Source organism: Marmota monax, unplaced genomic scaffold (genome assembly GCF_021218885.2).
Source record: "Marmota monax isolate L192 unplaced genomic scaffold, Marmota_monax_Labrador192_F-V1.1 WCK01_AAM20220418_F8-fsc00022, whole genome shotgun sequence".
Classification (NCBI taxonomy): Eukaryota; Metazoa; Chordata; class Mammalia; order Rodentia; family Sciuridae; genus Marmota; species Marmota monax.
This window is the reverse complement of record NW_026695215.1, coordinates 26587580-26612243: the sequence shown is the minus strand read 5'-3', so window position 1 is coordinate 26612243 and position 24664 is coordinate 26587580. Positions and strand designations below refer to the sequence as shown.

Sequence of the window (24664 nt, the reverse complement as noted above, 5' to 3'; positions counted from 1 at the left end):
TGTGGCAGAAAGAATGGCATGGAGGGAGCTGTAGTTCCTGGGCTCCTCCCCACCTTCTTGCCCTTTTGGAACTAAGTGGATTAGGTTGTGTGCAATTGTGATTAAAGTCCTGCTGTGTGGGAACCCAGAGATTGGGCCTTGTGTGGGAATACAAAGGCTTGTTTGGGGGAACAGGGAGCCCCAGGAGGTCTTTCAGCATAGGCCAGGCCAGAGAGGCTGAGAATATTGATTCTGTTTTTTTTTGTTTTATGCAGGTTTGGAATTAGGATAGCTTTTTCTTTAGATCAGGGATTTGTCCTTGCTGCTTTCTCTGTATGGCACTACATATCTTTCATGGCACTATGCCTTTCTTTGTCTTTCATTTCTTTTTCTCTGCCTGTTTCTCCTGTAGCTGCACAGTCCTTCCTCTCAGGCCTTGCTACTCTTCCTGTCTCAAGTGTTTCAGACTGGGCTTGGCCTCTTCCCTGCAGCCTGCAGGCTGAGAGCAGGCAGAGGACAGGCCAGGGGCAGGTCAGGTGCTGGGGATTCATTCTAGACAGCCTGAACTCCCCCCACCCCCAGGGGAGGTGGGGGTAGGCAGGAACAAGGAGTGCCCGGCAATGCCCCCGCCACTCCCAGTGTCCTCTCCTACTGTTAGCCTTGACCAGGTGCTGGCAGCCTTGGCAGTCAAAACGGTGGAGTCAGGCACACTTGGGCCGAGTTGTAACCTGAGGCGTCCCCTGTTTGGAGTTTGGGAAGTCAATCTGAGCTGCGTTCTTTACTGTTGGTCTCCTTTTATGGCCCAATGGTCTGAGGTTGTTGCTTAGGATAACAGTAAGAGATTGGGCACATTATGACCCCTAAGGTTCCCTGGCCACAGTTGGGATAGAAAGGGACTGGGGTCTGACTTGGGCTGAAGCCCCAGAGTCAGTGGAGGAGCCCAGGGAAGGAGGGTGTCAGGGAGGACTCAAGATATAAGGTCCAACCTGCCTCCATTTTCTAGAGGGTGGACCAGAATGTGAGATGCCTCTGCACTAGCTGGGGTGGGCACCCAACACTCTGGCTTGTACCTAACCCCCTTATCCCACTAGAGGTTAGAGGCTATTTCCAGGGGATGAATGACCAAGGCTTTGACCTGCCACACCTATTGCCCCATTCCTAAGGGTTCACTTTCCACAGGAGACCCAGAGGTTGCTCCATAAATGTTCTCCTCAACATAAACAACCCCCTTCTTAGAATGTGGCAGAGGGACTGTCAGGTCCTCTGGCAGGCAGCAGCACAGGGGCCTTGGGGCAAGAGGTGATGGACAGCAGAGCCCCATTTGTTGAGTGAGTATTCCCTACATACTAAGTACAAACAGCAGACTCTGTACCATTTTGCTGTCATGGATGCAGAAACTGATTCAAAAGGCAGAGTAACTCACCCAGGGTTACATAGCTGGGACATGTTGAGACCGGGCTGGAACCCAGGCCTGGCTGGCAGCCGAGTCCTGGCTCTCTGCCGTCATTCCCTATGTACCCATTCAGCTGGGACCTGGAGTCACAGTCTGCCCATCTGTAAAATGAGGGGCTGGGTGCTCTGCTTGGCAAGGGCTTCCCTTCTGGCTGTGAAGACACTTTTGGTGGGCAGAGACAAGAAGTTTCAGGGAAGTTGAGGGGATCCCTTGCCCCCTGCTGGAGCTGCTCTTGCACATAGACTGGCAGCATGGAGACTGACCAGAAGATGCCCCAGGATGCCTTTCCCAAGTCACTCAGCAAATGGTGTTGCCAGGAAAAACAGTCAGTTGTGGTAATGCTACCAGCAGGGTCTGTAGTATGCTAGGGATAGGATCTCTGGGGTTATGACTCAGTTTGAGAATCCCTCTCTGCTATATTCATGGCCCAGTTAAATACTTGAGTCAGGCAGAGATAGTACCAGGGAATATCGTCACCTTAGGCAGGGCTGAGAGTGGGAGTGAGTCACTGTAGCCTATTCCCTTGGCAGGAATATCCCTCAATACTGCCAGGTCACCACCCTGGTCCCCCAGAGGGCAAGGCCTATCACCCTCTTTTTCTCATGACTGGGGCTCCATGGAATGATCCTTAGAGACAAGAAATTTCTTCCAGGAGCCATCTGGGTGTTGGGGACTTGGGAGCACTCTGGATGAATAGGAGCAGAGGGAGAGGGGGGCCAGGGTCCGAGGGAAGCTGGAATCTGGACAGCTAGTGCCTCTAGAGGAGCCTGAGTAGAGCAATGGCTGCCTGTGCTTACCCAGGCCTGTGTGGGGAGCTGCAGGGACATGGATGAAGCTAAGGAAGGAGGAAGAGATGCTGAGCAGAGATGATGTAGATTCCAGGAAGGGCAGGAGTAGGGGTCGCTGTTGAAATGTTTCCTAGGGTCTCCATGCCATGTCTCTGGTGGGATCCAGCTCCTCCTCCCCACCCCCCACTTTTTTATTTTTTAAAATTTTTTAGCTGTAGTTGGACCCAATACCTTTATTTTATTTATTTATATGTGGTGCTGAGGATCGAACCCAGGGTCTTGCATGTGCTAAGTGAGTGCTCTACCGCTGAGCCACAACCCCTGCCCCACCCCCCATTTCTTATTCCCGTGTCATCTCTGTGACATCTCCTTCAGGAGGAATGATACCAGCTGTCATTCTCCTTAGAGTTAGAGGGTGTTGGGTCCCCTCTCTCAGAGGTGACTGGACTGGGTACCTCAGTAGGGGTCACCTGGGCATGGCGTCACTTGTCCTTGGCAACCTTGCTTAGGGAGGATGGCCACTGATTGCCTTCTGTAATCCTGTGCCAGTTACACGGGCATCACTGAAGCATGGCTGGCCAGTTGGAGCCATATATTCCATGACTGAGGGTGTCTCTTCATGAAGAGAAACCACTGAAGGGACATTATTTCTGAGATTAGAACAAAACACTCGTGTTTGCTAAAATTTTCCAGTCTTATGATAAAAACGTTCTATTTTTACACTGTCATAGAAGAAATAGTACCAGGGTAATGTTTCACAAATTATGTAGCTGATTTTGACAGAAAAATCTTTTTTTTCCTCTGAGAAGTTAAAGGAGACTAGCAGAGGCCGGATCCTCTTGAGTATGCAGCAGGAAGCTTGCAGAGGCCCTGTGTGACCTTTCTCTAGCCCTGCTGGAAGGTTGTGGGACAATCCTGATATTTGGCATCTATATGATTCTGCACTTACCTACTGTGTAACCTCTGGTATAGGGAAGAGGTCATAGCTCTCTCTGGACCTCTTCTCCCAGATGAAAAACAGTTATGAGAATAGTGTAAACCCATTTCACAGATGGTAAGTTGGGGCTCAGGTAGGTTGAGAGACTGACCTGGAATTACACACTTTGCAGTAGAGAACCTTGCTTAGAAGGATATACAGAGGAGTTGAGAGATATAAGGCAACTGCCATCTCAGAAAGTGGGGGCTGCCACAGAAAAGTGGAAATGTGCCCATTCTCCAGTCAATCAAAGATGAGAACTAGTTTGTTCCTTGGCTTGAGTCCTTGCCTCTCACTCCTCGGGATTCCTCTCTGGAGATCAGCCACCTTTCCCCATCCTGGAAGGTCTGCCCCCTCTTTACTGAGACTTTCACAGCAAAACAGGAGCCATAAACTCACGATTCTTGGTTCACCTTTGAAGAACCCAGTCTGACTTTGCCCTCTGAGGGAATCTTAGACCATTTCCTGTCACCTGCTGGATTGGAGGAAGTCTGCCTTCTCCAGGTCCCAGAGACTGCACCTAGATTTCTGAGTTGTGGGAAAAAAGGTTAGAAGAATGTGAGGCCATCTCAGAGCAAGGCCTAGGGGAATTCTGAAGTCAGGAGTCCTCAGGCAAACCTTGAAACCAATTTCTACCCATGACGCAGTAGCCCCTTGACAATATGTGCTTATCACTGTGACATTCTGAGCTCTGTGTGTGTGTTCTTCTATTCTTGTGGCCACCTGGGAACATGAATACTGTCACTGTCCCCACTTTCCAGACTGGGCCAGAGAGACGTATAGAGATAGAATGACCTACTCAAGCTTATAAGTGAAGTAGGAAGATGAACTGGTTCTCTGCATTCAGGTCTGTCTGACTTGGAACTCTGTGGTCATAGCTGATCCTGTAGTACATGGTCCCTGACCTAAGGAACTGGGACTCCCTGGCCTGCCCCAACCAGCACTTGTGTTCCTACTGTCCTTCCTCCTCCCTGACTGGGAGCTCAGCTCAGTTCCTTCTTTCTGGAGGCATTCTCCGCTACCCCCTCCCCTGCCAGACATGGTACTTCTGCTTTTGTTTCCAGGTTGTCTGGGCCTGGCAGGAAGCAGGCAAACCAAAGCCATCAAAAAATTTAGGAAACTGAAGTAGTCTTGTGTTCTGAGACTTGACAGTTTTAAAATCATCAAGTGTGTTGGCTTCCCTGTCAGCAGGGCTTCCTGGGAAGGCACTGGACTTGGAATCTCAACTGCTTTCCAGTCTGTCAGCTATCCCCCATCTGGTGTCCTGGTGTTGGCCTAGAAGGGGAGTGATTGGGGGCCCTCAGTGCTCCTAAGTTTCCTCTGGAGAAGGTGGTCCCATGTTGCCTGCTCTGCAAGGTTCTGCTTTGGGAAGAACAGAGAAGGAAAGAGAATGAGCCAAGACTAGTTTCCCTGAGCCAACATCCTCATCAAGCTCCCCAGTTGGCAGTAACTCATCTATATACCCAAATCTTTGAAGACACTGACTGTAGTAGCATTCTTGGCCCCTGCTCTATGCCTAACCCCCAGGCCCAGAGCCTGGGAACCAGGATCTGTAAATGAAAAATCCTCCCAGGCTTGAATTGAATCCTAGTTCTCAAAGAGCTCCCAGATTTGAAGGTGGCCAAGAGTGAGCTTTGTGACCTGGAGAAGCCACAATACCTCCCTGAGCCACAGTCCTCTCATCTGAAAATGGTGGTTAATGATGTACCTGTTGAATGACAAGAGCTAATTGGTGTAATATGCCCAGTACAGGGCAGGGAACGTGTGAACATCCTCCACTGTTCTCATAGCTACCAAGTAGCAGAGCCTGGTCTAGACCCAGGGGCGTGAGGCCAACCTCTGGGAAGGATACTTTTCGTTTTCTCCAGGCTGGTGTTGTGGGGACCAATCCTTACTCCAAATCTTGCGGTTGTGTGGAAAGGGGATAAAGCAGCTGTGCACATGGCCCCCACTGCCTAGAAGCTGACAGGTGGGATTCAGGTCTTGACTCACTGAGCAGCTGCGTGACTTTGGGCAAGTAAATAACCTCTGAGAGAGTCAATTTCTCCACAGATAAAAGGGTGCTGCTGGTTCTTCTTGGGATATGGTGAGCACTGTGGCATCAGCACAAGGGAGGAACAGTTGCTGTGAAGGGGACATTAACACTGACTTGACTCCATCATTCCCTGTGCATTCAACTAGGGGCTGGATATTTGGGGTCATTGGTATCATGTGAGTTGACCTCCCTGGAATTTTGTGTCTGAGTGGGAGGGGTAAATGGACAGAATGAGATGGAGGACAGGCCGTGGTCAGAACTTAATGAAGCACAGTCTGATCTGGCATGAAGCCAACTAATCCATAGATGCAAAATTGGTTCCATTAGCTCTCTTAATGAGCTACAAAAGCTGGGAAAATGAGTGTGTGAGAGAATAATGGCATATGTCTGAGGCTCTAATTTGAAACTGTGGCTAAGAAGTTAGATTCGACACTACTATCAGCTCTCCAAATATCACTGGCACTCTTGGGGGAACATAGGGCTGGGTTCGGCTCTGGCTTTATAAGGTCAGGCCTTTGGAGGGCAACACCTGCTTCTGAACCCCAAACTTGGGGCTAACCCCATCCCTGACAGCTGCCCCTAGAGCAGAGGCTGAGGTCCATGCTCTCGGTGGGCGAAGCAACCCACAAAGGGTCACACTGGTTGGCTAGAGGCCAAGGCCAAATATGTTAATAACACTCACAGATGCTGGCAGCACAAGGCAGGGGTGGTCTTAACAGCTGGATGAGAAATGAATTCCATTATTCCAGTGGTGTGTTATACAAATGGAGATGTCTTTCTGTGGGAGAACAATCCCAAATAATCACAGAATTAGGAGCCAGGATGGATCTCAGAGATGGCAGAATTGAAAACTCTTGTCAAGGAGGGAGTATGACAGTAGGTTGTTTGTTTGTTTGTTTGTTTTATCCATACCTTCCACCTGTAGAGAATAGGGCCTTCATACAATGAAAACAGTATGAGTCAAAAACCTGCATTTTCCTATAATACTCTGTTCGGTTCTGCTGCCTGAGTGTTTGGTGTTGAGCATGTGCATTGTGGTTTAATAAACAACTGGGAATGCAGCTATTCTGCTTTCCTGCCTACACTGGCCCAAGTCTGGAACAAGACCCCTGAGGTTGGAGAGAAAGTTTTGGAGGTATAAACCAACCCTTGCCATCAGCTCCCAAGGCAGAAATTCTACTTAAACTTACTGGCACAGACATCCCAAGAAAGTAAAGGATCTGGTGGTTATTAAGTATTCTGGCAGATCTGTCAGGCTAGTACCATGTGTTGGCCTCAGTCTTTATGTGGGAATCCATATTAGATATGTTCATTTGAATCTTCCCATGTCTTTTGCAAAATTTTGTTGAAGGTCATGTAAAATGTTAGACTTTTCCTTTTCATATAAGGTTTGATGCTAAATCCATTTTAGAATTTGCTTCTAGAAAAAATTCAGTGAATGGTTCTGCATCTCTGATAAAAGCAATAGAGCCTACCTGTTTTCTTCTTTGCCAAGACTTCTAGGAAGCTCAGAATTAAAATTTGTCTTTGTTTATACCTATGAACTTAAGTGGGTTTCCAGTGCATTTTATCTTTTTCTTCATTCTAAAGAGAATCTGATGGCATTTTAAAAAATTTGCCCTCTATTAGGCTTTGGAATTATAGAATGCATGAAATCATGTTGTCAATAAGCAAGGCAGAGGCTGGAGATGTAGCTCAGTGCTAGAGCACTTGCCTAACACACACAAGGCCTTGGGTTCAATCCCTAGTACTTAAAAAATAATAAATAAAATACACAAGGCATATGGAAATAATAAGACTGGAGTGTCTCTTGGGGCAGTGAGAGGAGTTAGATCCCTGGCTTCCAGGAGGTTCCCTTTGCTGTGGGGCTGATGTCTCTAAAGTTGTGGGTTGGTATGAAATCTAGAGTTTCATCTTCTTAATTTGTTACTGCCTCATTGATGGGAGAGATTACAAGTCAGCTCTCTTCCTCTGGAAAGAGTGGGTGTTCTGGCTAGAGCCATAGAGTAGCCAGGCCAGGGTTGCAGGGTAATTGACTGAGGGTGTGGAGGTTGGGGTTTGGGTTGCAGAGGTGTTGGGGGTAGCTGCTTGTCCAGTCTGGTAGTCTCTATGCCTCCTGTGTGTGAGACAAATGGAGATACTATGAACAGTTTTACTTGAGGAGAGCCCAACCCTGCAGTAAGCTGGAGGGAGATGCTGGATGTGTGGGTGGATCTGGGTAGGTGGCCCTTCCTGGGATGGGAGAAGGCTGGAGAAGAGCTATGGAGGCTGGTTTCCAAGGCTGTGTCTTTAGAGATGTCCCTGCTCCTCCTGATGCTCTAGGAAGACAGATTGAGTGCTTTCCCAGCTCTAGGCAATGACAGGTGTTGGGTCCTGCAGTGGAGACGGGGACTTAGATGGGGAGACAATTTCTGAATGAAGATGTCCAGACTTGGTCACTATCCTAGGCAAGACTGTCATAGGTTGAGTTGTGACATCAAGACACCTAGACTTTCTTGGGTACTTCCTGATGGCCAGTTCTCTGCTAGGTACTTCAGAGAAATAGAAAACACTGGAAGAATAAGTGGACAGATGGATGAGTCCTGCCCTCTGGAAGTTTAAGGTCAATATTGCAGAGGCTAGAGACACATGCACATTCAATGGCCCATTCCCCCATTCCCATCCCAACCCCATATTTTTCATACACTATGCACTCACCCCTACACATGCATATAGTTATGCATGCACACACCCATGTTCTCATGTACCCGCATGCTCCTCATACCTCTATGTATTTACATACCTATTCACACATTTATTTTAGAACAAGTTTCTCAAGTCTTGTGCAAGCTGTGGCTTTGGCCATTGCCTTTCCAAATTGGGGCCATCCCCTCCTCTCATCTGCCCTTGGGGAGGGGTTGTCTGGATGCTCTCTCAAAAGTTCTGTTCTCCTCCCTCTTCAGCCTTGCTATATTGCAGCAGGGGGCCCCAGGGCAATGACTTCATTTTTCTGAACCTCTGTTTCCTCAATCTGCAAACTGGGGCTAATAGTCCCCACCCTGCTTGCCTCACAGGGTGGCACCAAGCATTCCCATGAGATAAAGGACAGCAGAGTGTTTTGTAAACTGAAAATTGTTTTCCAAACAGGCAAATGCTGCTGTTGTTTTCCAAGCTCTGGAACTCAAGAATTCCTCCACCCTCAAGTAACCCCTGTCCTTGGGTAGGAAGGGACATAGTGTGAAGGTGGTAAGGGGGCCTGGCTGTTCTGAAGCCCCCATTCCAACTGATGGTGCTAAAGGGGCATGAGCATGTGTCTGTGGGGCCCAGCCCAGTCTACTCCCAATTTTTTGTGGGGGCTTGCTGGATGGTGAGGTCAATAGGAGTCTAGCCACTTGGCTGCTGGCTCCAGGGACAGATGAGAGGATTTGGCAAAGGACAGTGAGGGATGAAGGGAAGGTAGAAACTGCTACATCAAAAGCTGTGTCCAAACTCATTGAGCTTCAGTGGGGTCCTACTCCTTCAGTACAGCCAGGAGCCCCATTGTTTAGGAGAAAGTCAGGGGTTCTGCCTCCTAGGCAAGTGTGTGAGTGTGTATGTGTGTGTGTGTGTGTGTGTGTGTGTGTGTGTTATGCACCTATTTGGCACAAGCTGGATCCAGGTGCCATCACAGATCTTCCATCTTTGGTGGGCCTTTGGGAAGCTCAAGGAACATAGGACAACAATGAGGCAAGGGCAGGGGTCTATTAGTTTGTCACAAGCCCGTCCTCTCATCTTGTACTCCCTCAACTGGCGGCCAAGACATTACTGTCCTTTTGTTACTCCTCTTCTCTCACCTCCCTCTATCCAAGCCCTGCAGTTTCACACTGCGGAAACAGAGACCCAGAGAGGAAAGGGACTTGGCCAAGGTCACACTGAGAATAGGGAAGAACCTGGGCCTCCTGGGCTTTGACCTTGTGCTGGTTCCCATGTCTGGAAAGGTGGAACTTTTGCTGGGGGATGCTTTTTAGGAAGGCTGGTGTGGAGCCATGTATCTGCACGAATGAGGTCAACTTGCAATAAGTGCCTCATGGATTGGAGCAAGCCCTCATGGGTCCTTGGGAAAAAGAGGTAAAGTCTGGTTCAGCAGAGAGTAGATGAGGTACAGCCTGCCTTGGGTAGTGGGGAACAAGTTTGGCGAGGATGTCATGTAGCCAATTTGTTGAGCCTGCCTGGCTCCTCCTCAGTTTAGTCTTACCCTGTCCTCATGATGCATTGTGAGAGTGTCTTCCCCTCATCCCTATTTTATGGATTTGTTCATTAAGTCTACAAACATTATCTGAGTCAGTGCTCTGTACCAGGCTCTGAATCTGAGGCCTGGGACCTATAGGTGGTCAGGCAGACTGACCCAACCCTCTGGGCCCACAGTCTGATGCAAAAGACAACTGGGTGCCAGCCTGACTGGGAAAACAACCATGTGACCAGGGACCAGTTACTTCTCCTCTTTGTGCCTCAATTTTCCATCTAAAAAATAGTGATAATAAAGTCCTTTCCTTCTAATATTTATAAAGTACTCTGAGTAGAGCCAGGTGCATTCAAAGTACAATATCTGTATGATGTGTTTGTTTAAAGAGTTATCAAAGGAACATATTAATTGTAGGTTGTCAGTAAGTTCTACACTGGAGGTAAAAAGGGTGGTGACCTGGGAGTTGGGAACGTTTTCTGTCTTGATGGGGGTGTGGGTCCTGGGTGTGTGTAATTTTCAAAGTTCATTGAGCTGCACCTGCGAGACTTGTGCTTTTTACTATATGTAAATTATACCTCAATAAATAAACACACAGAAACTATAGAGAAAGAAATGTATAGGGTGAAAGGAGTGTGAGGGATCCTTGAGGTCATTTTTAGACAAGGCAGTTAGAAGATCTGGACATGAAAGAGTCCTGGAGAAGGAGGAGGAAGAGGAAGAAGAGGAGGAAGCAGAGGAAGAGGTGGCAGCAGCAGCTCTGGCTATGGTAAAGAAAGATGAGAAAACTGAGGCTCTGAGAGATCTGAAGCTATATTAAGGGTCAACCTGGGGGGTGAGGATTGTCAGCCCAGGAAATTTCTTAGCAGCTAGGCCTCAGTGGGCCCAGGTTCAAGACTCTGCCCCTGTGGGTTCCCCTGCAGAGACCAGAGGAGGCATTGTATTTTCTAGGGGCTGCCCTCTCCCTATCCTGATGCCTGTACTCATGGTCTTAGCACTTGAGAAGGACCATTTAATTCATGGGGGAAATGGGCTCCTAAATATGGACTGAGCAAAGGAGGGGGTTTTGAGAAGCTCTAATGCAGGGACATGCCACCTGCTCCTCCACTTCAGCATACACAGGTGCAGGCCCAGTTTTGACTCTGTCCCGTCTGTGGCAATGCTCCACCCTCCACCACTTTCTCCTCCCTCCCTCCCTCCCACACCTCCTGTTTTCTCCCTGTTACCTGTCCATCCTTCCTTCCTTTGTTTGCCTAGGAACCCAGGGCTTCCTGCTATGCTCCAGGCAGGGACCCCCAGGACCAGCTGCCTACTTCTACCCTCAAGCTGCTCCCAGCCTGGCCAGAGGAACTGAGGCAAAACATTAGGAGAGGAACTGGGAGAACTTTCCAGAGGCAGAAATATCTGAACTGACTCCAGAGGTTTCTCAAAAAGAGGGAGTTGAACCCTTGGAGAATGAGATGGGATAAGAATTCATGAGGCAGAGACCTACATGGGCATAGATGTAGAAGCTTGAGAGAGGGTTTGGGCCTTTTTGGGAATACCCCGTACATCATTCTGCCCAGGGATAGCAGGAAATGAGGTGGGAAAAGGAAAAAAAAGCAAGTCTGGATGCCAGGAGAAAAGGTGGTGTTTATCTGGAGGACATGGTAAAGGGGTCTATCCACAGGAAAGGGGTCAGTGTAGTAGCTTCAGAGGAGAAGAGGGGCTAGAGGGGGAGAGACACTGTCTAGACATACCACCCTGAATGTGCCCAATTTTGTCTGATCTTAGAAGCTAAGTAAGGTCAGGCAAGGTTAGTACATGGGTGGGATGGGGTGGGGGAGAAGACAGAGGACCCCACCAAAAAACATTCTAGTTGTGGGATTCGGATTCTCTGAAAGAAGGGAGAGAGGATTCTGGTGTGGGAATGATATACCAGAAGGGAAACAGTGAGGAGGGGTCCAGGAGCCAGGCTGAAAGTCCTGATAAGAGATGTCAGGTTAGGCTGGAGATCAGGGACAGAGGGTAGTGGACAGGGGGAAATGATAACGGGAGGGTTAGGAGGAATAGGAGAAATGGGGTTCAGGGAGGGAGGATGGCACATTTTGTGTCCTGTGACAAAGAATAGAATAGACCTGACTAAAGCCGTTCAGGACACAGTGGAGGTGGGCTGGTGTGGTGATACGGGTGACTGAGCCTTCTGGACCCAGCACAGAGAGCAAGAAGCTGGTGCTCAGGCACTGTGCAGTGTGGACCTCAGGGATACTCTGGAAGGCACAGGCCATAGTGTCAGGCCAGAAGCTTTGGCCCACAGCAACCCTAATATTCTCTCCCATCCTGGTCTGAGTAATGGAGCAGGATGCTGAGCAGGACTGATCTGAGCTCTGGTCTTGGGTGTCAGCCCTAGTCCTCAGCCTTCCCCAGTTAGGAAATAAAATGTGGCTGGACCTCGTGTGAGCAAGACTGCTGAAGAATGGATTATTCTTACTCTCCACATCCTAGACCCTCTCTCCTTGAATGCTGACTTCTTTCCTTACAGCTCCCTCGAGCATGGCCACTCAGGGCCTTTGCTCATTTCCAGGTGATTAGTCTCAGGCAGTCACAGCCTAGGCTGAGTTAACCTGAACAAGGATCCTGACACCCACCCACCTAATGCCTACCTTACTGTGGTGCATCTTACAGGAAAGACTCTGTTATTACTGCATTTTACAGAGTTGTGGGCTGTGGCTTGTAACTGCATGCTTGCCTAAGGTCATACCAAGTCATTAGAGGAATTCAATCCCAAACCCACATCCCACTCCACCCAGCTGTCATCTCCCTCAACTAGGGTTCTCCTGTCCTCAGTCTCTGCCTCTGGGTCCTCCCCTGGGTTCTGTAGGCATATAATGAGGGTGGAGCCTAGGCAACTAGGTGACCTCGAAGTGATCCCACCTTTCTAGCAATGAGGATGGCATTGTCCCCTGCTCCCCCAAAGCCCATGAAGCAGCTCCCAGGGAGACTACAAAGTTACCTTGGAAGCCAGAGACTGACTGGAAGGTCATGATCAAGCAACTCATTTTAGAAGCACTTTTCTTGATAGTGACAGTTTTATTCATGCACCCACTCCTGGAGAATTTGAAGTCTTAATTACCTTCTCTTCTGCAGGAGTGTGTGTGGTCTTGTCTCCCTCCACCTGGTGCTAGGTCCCAGGGATAGACTGACTGACACAGGCCTCAACTTCTCCCACAGGAAGCCTTCCTCTGGCTCCAGCGACCTCCTGCTCATGCTGGGGCCTTTGGGAAGATTTGCTTGACAGAGTGGCCTACCCTTCACTCTTCAGCAGCTTTTCTCCAGCACCCTCCACTGTCATACAGAGGTGCTAGATGAGGGAGCACAGGGGTGTTGTCGAGGGCCTAACATTGCCACATGTCATCCTGTACACTTTACATGCACAGTTTCCAATCCTGGCCTGGGAAATGTGGCAACTGTGTCATCCTCATTGTAAAAATGAGGCTGAAGGGATATGTAGTCCCTGGTTTGGGATCCCATGGCAGATGTGACTTAACTACAAACCCACTCAATTTTCACTGCATCTGTTTCTCTCAAAAAGGGAAGCAGGGGCTTCTCTGGCCTTTGAGACCCTCCAGCCTGCCAGCCACTTCCCAGGACTTCCTAGAGTTATTAATTAACTAACCTGCTTGTACCGTAAGTCCAGAGGTTCATTGGACCACAAGGCAGGGAAACCTGGTTTGAATCTACATTCTGCCCCTCAGAGGGCAGAATGGGACCTGGGAGGTTATAGGTCTCTCTGAGCTTACATGTCCTCATCTACAAGGGGAAGGCTGTGGGCTGTGAGCCTGATGCTCTCTGTGCCCACCCACCCACAGCTCCTGTATGACAGCCCCAAGGCCCGGCAGGAAGTGGACCACCACTGGCAGGCCTCAGGTGGCCCCCACATCGTGTGCATCCTGGACGTGTATGAGAACATGCATCACGGCAAACGCTGTCTCCTCATTGTCATGGAATGGTATGCTGGCATCCTCCTGAAAGCCCCTTTGGTATCCTTTTGTTCCCAGGCTCCATGCCATTCTTCTAGGACTTTCTCTGTTCTTCAGAAAGCGGCTCTGGGTGACACCCAAGCACCCGAGGGATAGAAAAGTGGGTAGCTGCAGGGCCTGTCATGGAGCTGTGTAACTGGCCACCGTGGCATTTCCTGAAGGGTGGGAAAGAGATTATAGCTGTCATATGGCCTTTCTGGGTGTGGTTTGCACTCTGTGAAGAGGGCTGGAAGAGCCATCAGAGAGGACTGACACACCCTGAACATGTACAGGTAGGGACAAGTGGGGAAGAGGGAAAGGGATATACTTAGTCCCTTAAGCTTTCTCCTTCCTGGATCTGTGCTGCCATGGTCCCACTAGATGTTGATTGTTGAAGTTCAGGACCGGAAGCCAGGGCCACCTTCACCTTGGGTTTCTCCCATTAGCATTGTGGTTCAAACCCAGGCTTCCATAGACCCTGAGTTCCATGTCTGGGCCTCAATTCCTCTGTGTCTACCTTTCAAGAACTCTTCCCTGAATAGATTAGCCAGCTCTTCAGATTAGGGGTTTAGATCCTGGCTCTTCCATCCACTAGCCATGGGACTGTGGGTAGCTGCTAATCTTTCTGAATTTCTGTAACTCACAATGTGAAATGGAGGAAGATCTTAATGTAGTATTTATCTTAACCTTGACTCTGATCAGAGTGCCCCATGTATATTGCATATTCAATTTGAGGTGAAGGAACCAGTCCAGGATCACACAAAAGCACCCATGAAGGAACACAGGTTATAATATACAGTAAGCACTTAGAGAACATTAGGTCATGATGATTATAATTGACATCCTGTTCTGCATTTGGGGAAACTGAGACTTGGGTGGGGTTAGAGCTGTTGAGACCTCATAGCCATGTAGCACCACTGGGAACACAGGGGCTTCTGGGCAGGGATATGAGTCCACCACCTTCCCTTAGTTCTATGAGTTCAGATCAACTCCCTCAAGCTGATAGCCCACTATGCGCCAGGTACCCTAAGGCGCAGGAGGCTAACAGTGTCTGTTTACCAGGGAAGTAGCATTAGAGCTTGGGGCCTAGACTTCTGATCCAGGGCAGGGGCAGAGTGATGCCCAGTGTCCCCTTCCCTACTCACAGTCACCTTCTCTTGTAGCATGGAAGGTGGTGAGTTATTCAGCAGGATTCAGGAGCGTGGTGACCAGGCTTTTACTGAGAGAGGTATGTGCAGGCAGTTGGACCAGTGTTGGGGAGTCAGGGTGAGAGGGCTGCATCGCAGTTGCGAGTGATCACATCTTCCCAGTAGAATAAGGGAGGGTGGGAAGGAATGTCCTTTACCCCCAAGGGGTTCTATGAGTCTGTGACACTTTTGGAGATGGACTTCGGATGGAGGCCTCAGAGCCTCTTGGTGCTGACTTGCAATGAGCTGGGAAGGGGTAGCCAAGGCCTGAGGAAAGAGGCCCAGGTGGACTGGGAGCATCCTTGAAGAAAACTGGGGTATCTGGGGTTGGGGTTCAGGATAAAGGTCACCATTCTGTGCTGGCCTACTATACCATGTCCAGGATGGACGATAGGGTGGGGGCCCCAAGGTGACCTGACCTTTGATTGGCATCGCTGACCCCCCAACTCCCTGTATCTGCAGAGGCTGCAGAGATAATGCGGGATATTGGCACTGCTATCCAGTTCCTGCACAGCCAGAACATTGCCCACAGAGATGTCAAGGTGAGGCTCTAGGACCCAGGCTGTCCCCAGGGAAGGAGCAACTTTCCCATTCCACAACCCCTGATGGCTCCCAGCACCCGCTGGATGGTGGCCAATTTCCTTGGTCAACATTCCACGATTCAGCTCCTTGGCCCAGACTGCTTTTCTCTGCCTCTCCTCTGATGGTTCCTGCAAACTCATTATGCTCTTGCCAGAAGGATCTCTTTGTTTCCTTCAAATACTGCATAATCCCAATAGTAAAAAGAATAACTGACTTCCTGCCTCCAGCCAGTAGGCCTTGACAAGCATCTCACTCCTCACCCGGCCCTATGAGATAGGGACCATTACCCATTTTATAGATTAACAAACCAAGATTCAGATAGAGAAGAGGGGGGAGTGGCTTGCCTAAGACTGTAGTTGCTGCACTAGGATTCATTCATTTATTCGTCCACTAAATCAGCAAGAAATTTTGTGACCACACAATGTGCCAGGCCTCAGGTAGGGTCTGCCTGATGCTACTGGGTTTTCTATAAAGTTACAGCCATAGTTTCAATACATTAGGACCTCAAACACTAGCATTTTAACAGAAAGATGTTGGCCTCTGCGGGGAAGGAACACAGGGAGTCCCACTTCCTGGGCTTGCTTGCCTTCCAGTGGTGGACTTGAAAGATGTTCTGGAAGCTCAGTGATCTAAATTTCCTCTCCTGGGAGGACTGTGTCTTCCAGGCAGCCCTACATGCACACACACACATACACATGCACACATAAACATGCATATGCAAGCCACCATCAGAGCAGAGTTTGTTCCTCCTAGGCCCTCTGCCCCAAATCTGGAGCATTACCCCACGTGGCTTATTTCTTCCTAAGACTAAGCAGAGGTGAGTGGGTTAGCTTAACTCTGCATTAAGCTTTCCTCTGGCTGAATGCTGCCAGTCCATAGTTATCCTGTGATTCAGGATACATGTAGAGCCACAACAGATCACCTTGTGAATCCTTGCTTGACTTTGACCCCTAGCTGCTTCCTGTTTTCTTTCTTTTCTTTTTCTTTCTTTCTTTCTTTCTTTCTTTCTTTTTTTTCTTTTTGCTTAAGGGGAGAAAAGCCTTCTGTAGAGCAGATGCCTTTCTATATGCTAAATCTGCTTCTCCGTTTTTATCCCAATCCAAGGTCAAATTATCTCAAAAGGAACTTGAGAAATAGCTCCCACTGGCTCCATACCAGAGCTTTGTCCAGTTCCCTGTCCTACCCAAGCTTGCTTGGGAATCCCTCCTGCTCCTTGGCATGAACCTACATCCTGCCCATTCATTAGAAGCCAGCTTCAAGGCTGCCTTTTCCTTGTAGCCCTCCCCACTCCCCCCATCTGCCAGGCCCGTCTGTGCTTCACAACTGGGAAGAATTGCCTTGGTACAGCTCCTGGGGTCTAATTAGTGGGGGCCTTCTCTGAGTAGCCTCAGGTGGATTTTGCCCTGCTGTCCTTGCAGGTTTCCTTTCAGGCTGGGTGTGGGACATGTGCTTGGCAACACTGGCTTACCAGCAGTCTGCCTTTTCTTACACCCCGATTATGGCAATTCATGGTAACCTCAACAATTCAGGGTCCGAAGTTCCTGCCCCTAGGCTATGGCACTTGGTCATTCAGTCTTGACTAAGCACCTGCCTCACTCTCCCCTCTATGAACAAAAGTGCACCTCTCAGTCACCTTGACTTTTCTATATGCGGTCCATGTTGTTGATGGCCAATGGCCATGTCTATTCATGAGATGAACCTGATTCCCCCTGTATTGAAATAGAGGGAGGGAGTATGGCTAAAGATCACCTTGGGGCTCTGTCTCTGCCTGGTACCTAACCCCACACACATTTTCTCTTCCTGGCGTAGCCTGAAAACTTGCTCTATACGTCCAAGGAGAAAGATGCTGTGCTTAAGCTCACTGACTTCGGCTTTGCCAAGGAGACCACCCAAAATGCCCTGCAGACACCCTGTTACACTCCGTATTATGTGGGTGAGTCCTTGGGACACGTTCAATATTTCCCTACCCCTACCATACACCGCTGTGATACGTGGCATCCAGTGGGGTATGGAAACAAAAGAGTTAAAGCCTAGCCAGGAGGGAGGGGAAGAACTGTCTGCATGGAGGCGGGTGACGTGGGGGGCCGGAGGCTGCAAAAATATTCTCCCAAACTTCAGCTTCTGCTTTTGAAAATAGATCCAGGAAAATTCTGGCTGTGGACTGTGAGCTGAATGACATCACAGCAGCTCTAAATATATATGTGATAAAAGGCTGCCATCAGCTCGGGACAGAGCCCAACCGTGGTTGTTTTTCTCTGGTTTCTGTCTTCCTGGGTTTCATATTCAGAAAATGGGTAGGCCTTTTCTCCACCATTAGAGGGATACAGGGTTACCAGTCACCTGCTTTGTAGGAAAGGGTCCCTTGAATCAGGACCTGGGTGAGTCCTAAGGGTATGCACATACTCATGCTTCCTGGTAAAGCTCTGAGTGGCTCCCAGATCTGGAAAGAACCCAGAATTCTGTAAGTGCCCTTTACCTGAAAGTAGGATGCTAACAAGGGCTCTTTTCCCTCAGGGGATGTCTTCTGGGAGGGCAGCTAAAGGGGCGGGAAGCCCCCTGAGACAACCAAAATGGCAAACCCAGGAGTACTCTATCACTGAGCTAATCCTCGGCCCATTTTATTTTTAATTTTGGGACGTTGTCCCTCCAAGTTGCTGGGGTTGGCCTCCAACTTGTGATCCTCCATCTTCGGCTTCCGGAGAAGCTGGGATTACGGGTGTGTACCACCATGCTTGACATTTTTGCATTATTTTAACTTAGAAATCTTCTGGCTTGCTGACCTCATCGCACAAATAGGAAGACTGAGGTCCCTTGGGTTGGTAGCCAAGCTGATAGTGTGATGCAGAGCCCTATCTGGGGTCCTCCTTGCCCGTGACCTAGGCTGTATATTCAGGGAGACAAGGGACACAGGGCAGCTGGAGGGCTGAGGCTCTCTTGCCTATGGCAGGACTTCACCAAGCTCTGGGCTGGCTTTTCCTCTTGCCTTCTCTCACCAAGGTTGAGACTAGCAGAAGAGCCCAAAGGATCTGGGGCTGTCTGAAAGCAGCTATTTTTTTCTGGAAGCTATTTCTCCTCTCCCAACTTCATGTATGTGCTGCCTTCCCAGAAGGTGTCAGACGCCAGTCTGCTCTCCCCACCTCCCAGCCTGGGTACCTACTTCTTACCTTGCCCAGGTTTCAGGCTCCTACCTAGGCCCCAAGATTCTTGGGGCTGAGAACCCTCCTATGTCCTCTGCCCTGGCAGCCCCTGAGGTCCTGGGCCCAGAGAAGTATGACAAGTCGTGTGACATGTGGTCCCTGGGTGTCATCATGTATATCCTGTGAGTACCATCCCCACCCTTGTCTCAACCTCTTGTTCCCACCCCCACCATGTTCCTTCAATACTGCTTTTTTGCTCCCTGCCTTCCATGTCCATAGTGGGGCTCATGTGTGTCACCATCCCTTGAGCAGGCTGTGCTTCCCTTCTGGCATGGGATACAGCTTCTTCAGGTTGACTGAGGATGTCCCCATGCCAAGGGCCAGTGATGTTCCTGGGAGTCCAGAGAGCCAGTATTATTACTATGGTGTTTAGCTGCCTATCTCACCAGTGAGTGGCTTGGGGTAGAGAATGGATCTGTCCTAGCACTGCCCCCTGACTCTTATGCAAAATGACTTCCTCCCTCTCCTAGCTTGTGTGGCTTCCCACCCTTCTACTCCAATACGGGCCAGGCCATCTCTCCAGGGATGAAGAGGAGGATTCGTCTGGGCCAGTATGGCTTCCCCAATCCTGAGTGGTCAGAGGTCTCTGAGGATGGTGAGTGAGCCCCTCTGTCCCACCATGGCCCCCGTGGCCTTCATTCTGGACAAGTGACCTGTGTTTATGGTGTCAAACTGACCTGTGTTTAAATCCTGACTTCTCCACTTCCTAGCTGTGTGACCCTAGGAAAATCACCTAAACTTTTGGAGCCTTAGTTTCTACATCTGCCAAATGGACTGATAACCTACTTACTCAAAACCCCTTCTAACTTCAAGTCTATTTATATACCACAAACATATCTGTGTTGTATTCGTTATCTATTGCTGCTTAACAAATTATCCTGAACATTTAGTGCCTTAAAATAAGAAATAGTTGTTAGTTCATTGTTTTGTGGGTTAGGAAAGTAGGAGCACATGCAGCTGACATGGGGGCCCAACATGTGGGAGGGTCTGTGGGGAGGGGTGGGGAACTATAATCTTATCACTCCCCTCTCTTCCCTGGGCCCCCTAGCCAAGCAGCTGATCCGCCTGCTGCTGAAGACAGACCCCACTGAGAGACTGACCATCACACAGTTCATGAACCATCCTTGGATCAATGTGAGCACTCCCTCTCCTATAGAGGGCAGGGTGTCAAGCTGGAATATGGCAGCCTGGCAGGAGGATGGTAGTTCGGGAGGCCTTGGTGCAGGGCTAGAATGGGCCCTTATACACAGATGTTTGCCACTATCCCATCTGCAACATGGCTTATCCATTGCCCCAGTCAGGGTCCTTTACCTCTCTGAGCCTTGGTTTCCCCATCTGAGATTGGGAAGGGGGTAAAAGGGGGCAGCCAGTACTGTTCCACATGCCCTTAGGCTCTAATCCATGGATTTGGGACTTCTAGCAATCAATGGTGGTGCCACAGACCCCACTCCACACAGCCCGAGTGTTGCAGGAGGACAAAGACCACTGGGATGAAGTCAAGGTGGGTAGATTCTGTCTCAGTCTTCCTGAAGTTTCTATGGTGATAGCTCCCTAGAGTCAGTGCTTGGCTCTTTCCCCATGCCTAGAGCACAGGAGAACCCTTGGCACTCCACATTTTCGACTGCATTATTCCATTCAGGGTAGTGCTCCTGGCTTACTCCCTTTATGAAGGGGAACTTTGAACAAATGGCTCAGTGAAAGGATTTTGAGTTCAAGTCTTGGTTATAACCTCTATTATGACCTCTGACATTTGGGAGGGTGGTCACCCTTGTTTTAGACTTAGCAGAGGCCAGGTTTGATCATATGGGATAGTAGTCAGAGCCCTGGGACACCATGGCACAATCTCTAGGCCCCAGTGTCCTGGGTACCAAGTGAGATGGTATTCTCTAGAGGCCTTGTGGTTCTGAACAAGTGGCAAGGGCACACTTCTCTGTCCTACTTACTCTTGATGTGGTCCAAGGATGTCACTACTTTTCTGTGCCCTAGTAGATAAGCTCAGTGTCCATGACAAAGGACTATAAGTAGGATTATGTGGGTGCTGGGGCAGCATAGTCTGTCATTGAAGTTGTTAAGGAGCTGCCCAGATAGGAGGGTGATGGCTCTTAAGGTCAGTATATTCTGTACTTTTTATCCTTCGTGCTGTCTGTTCTCAGGAGGAGATGACCAGTGCCCTGGCCACCATGCGGGTGGACTATGATCAGGTGAAGATCAAGGACCTGAAGACTTCTAACAACCGGCTCCTCAACAAGCGGAGAAAAAAGCAGGCAGGCAGCACCTCGACGTCACAGGGCTGCAACAACCAGTAGCTCATGGGTCTTTGGAGGAGTTAGGCTTCTCAGCCCGGGTGACAGACTACATCTGAGGCTCTGGCCATGAGGGCCCAGGGTCAATCTTTTAACAAAAGGATTATTTTGTCATTTTAATTTGTTACTTAGAACTTCAGGATGGAGGACCCTGACCCAAAACCTCCTTCAGAGCAGCCCCAGATCAGGCTCAGGCCCTAGAAAAGGCCAGGGCCTAGAGGATAGGGAGTCACTTGCTGCACCTTTGGCCAGCGTTGCCTGAGTGAGGCTGTATCTCTGTCCCACCCGAGGCATGGCTTTAGCCTTCTAGGTCACTGGGAGTTGTGGCTGGACTTCCTTTCTTCCTTGGAGACACCCATGTAGGATAGACAGATGGGCTTGGCCTTGAGAAAGGCATCTAGCTATTGGTTGTCATGGTGACCAGGGACAGTGTTACTGTCTGTAATTGCTGAGTAAATGAGCAAGGGAGGAAGAAGAAACAATTGAGGGCCTACCTTTGCCTTCTTGGGGAGACTGGTCTCTTGCTCTCTAGCTGACCCTCTCAGGCTGCCCCTTCTTTGATCTCCCTGAAGCTGCTGGGCCCAGCCTGGGGTCTCCCTGGATGGTGCAGCCCTGCCTTGCTGCAGTTCAATACTGGATGGCACTCAGAGCTCTCTCCACAAGGAGTTCTTGGGCCTAGCCATCCTGTCACTACCCACTACACAAAGGTTGATTTCTCATCTCAACTGAAGGTAGGGGGTATCTTTAATCCTTTTCAATTTTGGAAAATGTCACTGTGACAAAAGCCGCCTATCCTCACCTGCTTACCAGATCCCAGGTAGGACAGCCCCTCTCTGTTGATGCCAGGGGTTACCTTTTGTTGTATTCTTATGAGACAGGATGGTTGGCTCCCATTAACCAGGGGTCTCTTTCTGACTCTAGATCAGACCCGAGGTGGTAGAAGGCTGCTGAGCCATGCTCAGAAGGTGTGGTCCTGGCTTCAGCCTGAGTTGGAGCAGAGAGCCCTCCTGGCTGATCCAGGCTTACCCTGTCCCACCCTGCCAAGTATAGCCTCAAGGTGCTGAGTGCTTGATATGGGGACTGACAAGTGCCTGACACCCAGCCTAGTTCCTGATTCCTGGCCCCTCTCTCACTGGCTGGGAATCTCTAGACTATGTCACATAGAACAATGCTGCTGGGTTTTACATCCGCATATTAATAAACACTGTTTTGACATTTTCTCCCGGTTCCTAGGTTTTTCTTTGTCTACATGGGTGGAAAGAAGTGACCAAAGGTCTGTTGCTTAGCCCTACTAGTGATTTCACTTCAGCTGGAGAGGGTGCCTCTGGCCTGGTAAACATGCCAGGCTGACTCTTAGAGACACTGCAGCTTCACTAGGCGTGGGAAGGTCAGAGGGGCTGAGGGATGGCAGCTGACACATGCCCCCAGCTCTGTGCCGCCCCTGTGCACTGTGTGTGTGACACCCACCCCCGTCCCTGCATGTGCCAGCGTCTGCCCACAGTGGCCACCCCCAGCTGTGTGCCAGTCTGCTGAAGGGCGGGCAGAGTGCCTGCTGTAGCGCTGAGCTATTTTCAGAAGCTGCCAGATTTCATTTGGCAGCAAGAATATCAGAGAGGGGAGGGGACAGGATGCTGGAAGACTGTCTTTTCACTACTGCAGTAAGAGAGAACCCTCACCCCTCAGGAGCCCTTGCGGGCAGCCTCAAGGGGGCCCTTACTGTGGCATTTCTCCCCCAGCTTCAATCTTGAAACCTCCAAGTTTTCCAAGAGCTCATCTGGCTCAGGCAGCACTCCCTCCTCCGCCCTCACTTCCCTCAGGGCTTGGAGGAGGGCACAGAGATGTTAGAAGGCAGGGCATAGGCAAGCGCTCCAGAGATGTTTTGCTATTTCCCAGCCTGGTGACCTTGGACAAGTCCCTCAGCTTTTCTGGCCTCCATTTCCTCAACTATGTACTGGAAAGGAGATTGCCCACCTCGGGATGTCATCTGGGGGATTTGGGCAGATGATATGTGTGAAGTACTTAGTGGGTACCTGATAAGTGGCTTATACCCAAACCCCATTAGCTACCCCAGTAACCTTACCATCAGGAAGGAGAGAAGTAAGTACCTAGTATCTGAGAGAAAAGGCAGTCCTGCCTCAAATCTACCCCTAGGACTTTCCATCCAGAAAATTAGGCCTCTACTCATGGACCTTTATCTCTGAGCTTCAAAGGAGGGTGGCCAGATGAATTATTTGAGGTTCCCCTTGGAAGTGGTTCAGGCCAACCTTCCTAGCATACCCTTTAAGTCTGGCAAAATGCTGGCCAGATGCAAAGTTATATATATAGTCCATCTAGTGACAGAGCTGCAGAAGTGCAGATGGACTCTCTCATCTGGCTCCTGAGCACCCACTGTGCCTGGGACTTGTGCTGGGTACAAAGAAAGCAGCTATGGAACCTGCAGACAAGGTTCTTACCTCAAGGAGTTTATATTCATGATGGAGACAGATAAAACATACAAATATGTATCAAATTATGGCCGTGATATAGTCTATGAAGGAAGGACATGGCTCACAGAGAAAGGGTGTCATGGGACAATCAAAGTCAAAAGAGAATTGAAGCACCTCAGAGACCAGGGCATGTGCTGATAGGCTACAGAATTGGATGTAGAATATCTGAGACCAGGGTCTCAGGGACAGAGAGACTATGCTCTAGGGTTCTATTGGCCCCTCAACTCTGCCAGTCTGTGCTTCTTCCAGGGGCTGGCCTTGAGCCTCCAATGCACTAGTCTTCTCCACAGGCAAGAACACATCTGTAGAAGTCTCATAGGGTCTCTCATCTGCTCAGGTGTCCACATGCCAGTCCTGGGGAAGGATTCTTATTGATTAGACTTAGCTTGTTGCTATTGCGGGGAAGGGACCATGTCCCTTCCTCTGTTGTAGAGGTAGTCAGCAGGGGAGAAGATAGAAGGATTGCCCCCTTATATTCCATGTCTTCTGGATCACTTCCAAGAGCCCATGAGGATTGTGACCCAGGGACAAACCCAGCCCAAAGCCTACCCCCCTCATCTCTGGCATTAGATGCAGTTCTCACAAGCCTAGACTTGGAGGTTGGATGCCCTGCCAAGTCACACTCATTATAACATCTCTGAAATGGGAACAAATCTTCTGATAATCAGCCAGTATCAGGTGAGCTAAACCCAGGTAGCCACACATTCACATCAGCTAATCCAGACATACAGGCATTTGCACACGCTCCATAGTGGCTTTGCAGGGAGGTTTCACTTAAGGATTACACACAAACATACACACACACACACACACACACACACGAGAAAGAGGGAAGAAGAGAGCGAGAGTGAGAAGGAGGGGTGGGGTAGAGAGATGAGAGAGAGAGAGAGAGAGAGAGAGAGAGAGAGAGAGAAAGGAGAAAGATCACCCCTGATTCTGTCCTGGGAACCTGGTCCTGGCTGGCCTCCAGCAGCCTGGCTCATTGCTATTCTATACCATCCCTTCTCCATCCTCGCCCTCATTTCAGCCCCTCCACTGCAGCATCAGAATTGAGACTCAAAATGCAGCCTGCTGCAGTCTCTATAGGGGTCTCTGTTTTCAGGCCTGCATAAAACTGTCTCTCCTGCAGGCATGGGGAAGGAGTGGTACATCAGACCCTGTGTGCCTATCTCCACACCTGGTTGCCTTAGGCTGAGCCTCCTCATCCCTACGGGTTCCTCGCAGCAGCTCTCAAGTCTAATGGGGTAAAAATCTTCCTTTTGTCCCATTGGGCAGCCACCACTTGGTATCAAGATCAGCATACAGGAAGCCTATCTCCTGTCCTATAGAGTAGGGTCAATAAGAGCCAGGAGACCTGAGCTTTGGTTTACCTGAGACCTTGGTCAAGTCTGTTTTCATCTTTGAAGTTTCCCATCAATAAGATAAGGTAATGATTAAAGAGTATCAGATTTTCCCAGCATTCTTGGCAGACATGTTACCACT

At 49.6% G+C, this 24664-nt stretch overlaps 1 protein-coding gene across 4 annotated transcripts in view; it reads left to right on the top strand.

Annotated features, from left to right (window-relative positions):
• Positions 1-21916, top strand: part of Mapkapk3 (MAPK activated protein kinase 3) — a 29416-nt gene extending 7500 nt beyond the window's left edge. For all 4 annotated transcript variants that reach the window (XM_058574810.1, XM_046431580.2, XM_046431579.2 and 1 more), the window contains 9 exons: positions 13278-13417; positions 14591-14655; positions 15077-15156; positions 17006-17129; positions 18440-18515; positions 18864-18988; positions 19442-19527; positions 19814-19894; positions 20547-21916. In XM_058574810.1, the coding sequence (XP_058430793.1) occupies positions 13278-13417; positions 14591-14655; positions 15077-15156; positions 17006-17129; positions 18440-18515; positions 18864-18988; positions 19442-19527; positions 19814-19894; positions 20547-20699 (930 nt within the window). In that variant the 3' untranslated portion in view covers positions 20700-21916. The remainder of the gene's footprint in view (positions 1-13277; positions 13418-14590; positions 14656-15076; positions 15157-17005; positions 17130-18439; positions 18516-18863; positions 18989-19441; positions 19528-19813; positions 19895-20546) is intronic.
• The last annotated feature ends 2748 nt before the right edge of the window (positions 21917-24664 follow it).